The sequence below is a fragment of the Branchiostoma belcheri genome, unplaced genomic scaffold (assembly GCF_001625305.1).
Source record: "Branchiostoma belcheri isolate BF01 breed outbred unplaced genomic scaffold, Haploidv18h27 scaffold82, whole genome shotgun sequence".
NCBI lineage: Eukaryota > Metazoa > Chordata > Leptocardii > Amphioxiformes > Branchiostomatidae > Branchiostoma > Branchiostoma belcheri.
The window spans coordinates 275,655-277,036 of record NW_017804487.1 but is presented as its reverse complement, the minus strand read 5'-3'; the positions used below and the strand labels follow the sequence as shown (position 1 = coordinate 277,036).

Genomic DNA, 1,382 nt, shown 5'->3' with positions numbered 1-1,382 from the left:
CATAACCACACTCCTGAGGCCTACCCGTCAGCAGGGCTGGAGCGGAACTACTGTAGGAACCCGGACGGGAAGGACAGGCCGTGGTGCTACATTGACAACCCCCTCATCAGGTGGATGTACTGCGACAAGGTCTTCCCCTGTGATGGTATGATCAGCTCTTTATTACCTCCGCCAGAAGGTTATGCCTTGGGAGAGGAGAGGTTGCATGTGCCTGTGTGTGGTTTTAGTTAGCACAATAACTAAAAAAAACATGAATTTGATAGCTTGTACTAGTGATCTGGACGTGCTAGGGTCACGAATTTTGATATGGTTGATAGTTTTTCTGATCGGGAAGAAGTGTTTATACACAATGACATGTCACATATAGTTTCAACTAGTGTGTGTGTGGTGCGTGTGTGTGTATGACAGTATGTGCGTGTGTGTGTGTATGGAGAATGGAGGGGGTGCAAATTTCATTAAATGGATCTATCTGTTTCCCTTTTTAGCCGTACCAACAAGCTGCTTCTTCACTTACGATAAGGGCAGGAGCTACGCAGGGAACGTAAAAAGGTACGATTGGCACTTGAACGATTGGTGGCGAGACAGTTGACTAGACCATTGCACCTCAAGCTCCGTTATTTCACATAATCTTCAATCAATATCTTCAACATTGTCATTTAAGGAATTATACCTTTGATTTCCTTACCAGGCTTGACTGTTTCAGAACCGCAAGTTTGTGAAAAATACGTTTTGACTAATTGTTTCAGGTTTAACATGATAAGATGCAGCATTTATCATATTGCATCCGATTCCACAGGGCAGGAGACCGTTTGTGTCAGAGATGGGACTCCCAGTCCCCCCACAGCCATCCCCACACACCGCAGGCTCATTCTGGTGCGGGGCTGGAGGAAAACTTCTGCCGTAACCCTGACAACAAGGACCGGCCCTGGTGCTACACCACGGACCCGACACTGAGGTGGGACTACTGTAACGTGACCGAATGTGATGGTAAGAAAGCTGAAGGAAGTCTGTTGCTTTGGCCTCTTCTTCCCCTTCCTTCTCCTCCCCTCCCCCTCCTCTTCCCCTTCCTCCCCCTCCTCTTCCCCTTCGTCCTCCAGCTCTTCCTCTTTTCCTCCTCATTTTCTTCTTCTTCTTCTCCTCTTCTTTCTCCTTCTCCTCCTCCTCTTCCCCTTCCTCCTCCCAATCTTCCCTTTTCCTTCTCCTCTTCTTTCTCCTCCTTCTCCCACACTTTGTCTTTTCTTCCTCCTCCTCTTCTTCTCTTCTTTCCTCCTTTCTTCTTCCCCTTCCCTCTCCTTCTCCCACTCATCTTTTTCTCCTCCTTTTCTTCTTCTTCTTCTTTTCTTTCTCCCTCTCCTCCTCCCACTCTTTCCCTTCCTCCTCCC

The 1,382-nt window shown here is 47.9% G+C and overlaps 1 protein-coding gene across 1 annotated transcript in view; it reads left to right on the top strand.

Moving 5' to 3' along the window:
- LOC109486629 overlaps positions 1-1,382 on the top strand; it is a 24,531-nt gene that overhangs the window by 18,740 nt on the left and 4,409 nt on the right. The window contains exons 11-13 of the mRNA XM_019790487.1: positions 19-145; positions 486-549; positions 797-987. Coding sequence (XP_019646046.1) covers positions 19-145; positions 486-549; positions 797-987 — 382 coding nt within the window. The remainder of the gene's footprint in view (positions 1-18; positions 146-485; positions 550-796; positions 988-1,382) is intronic.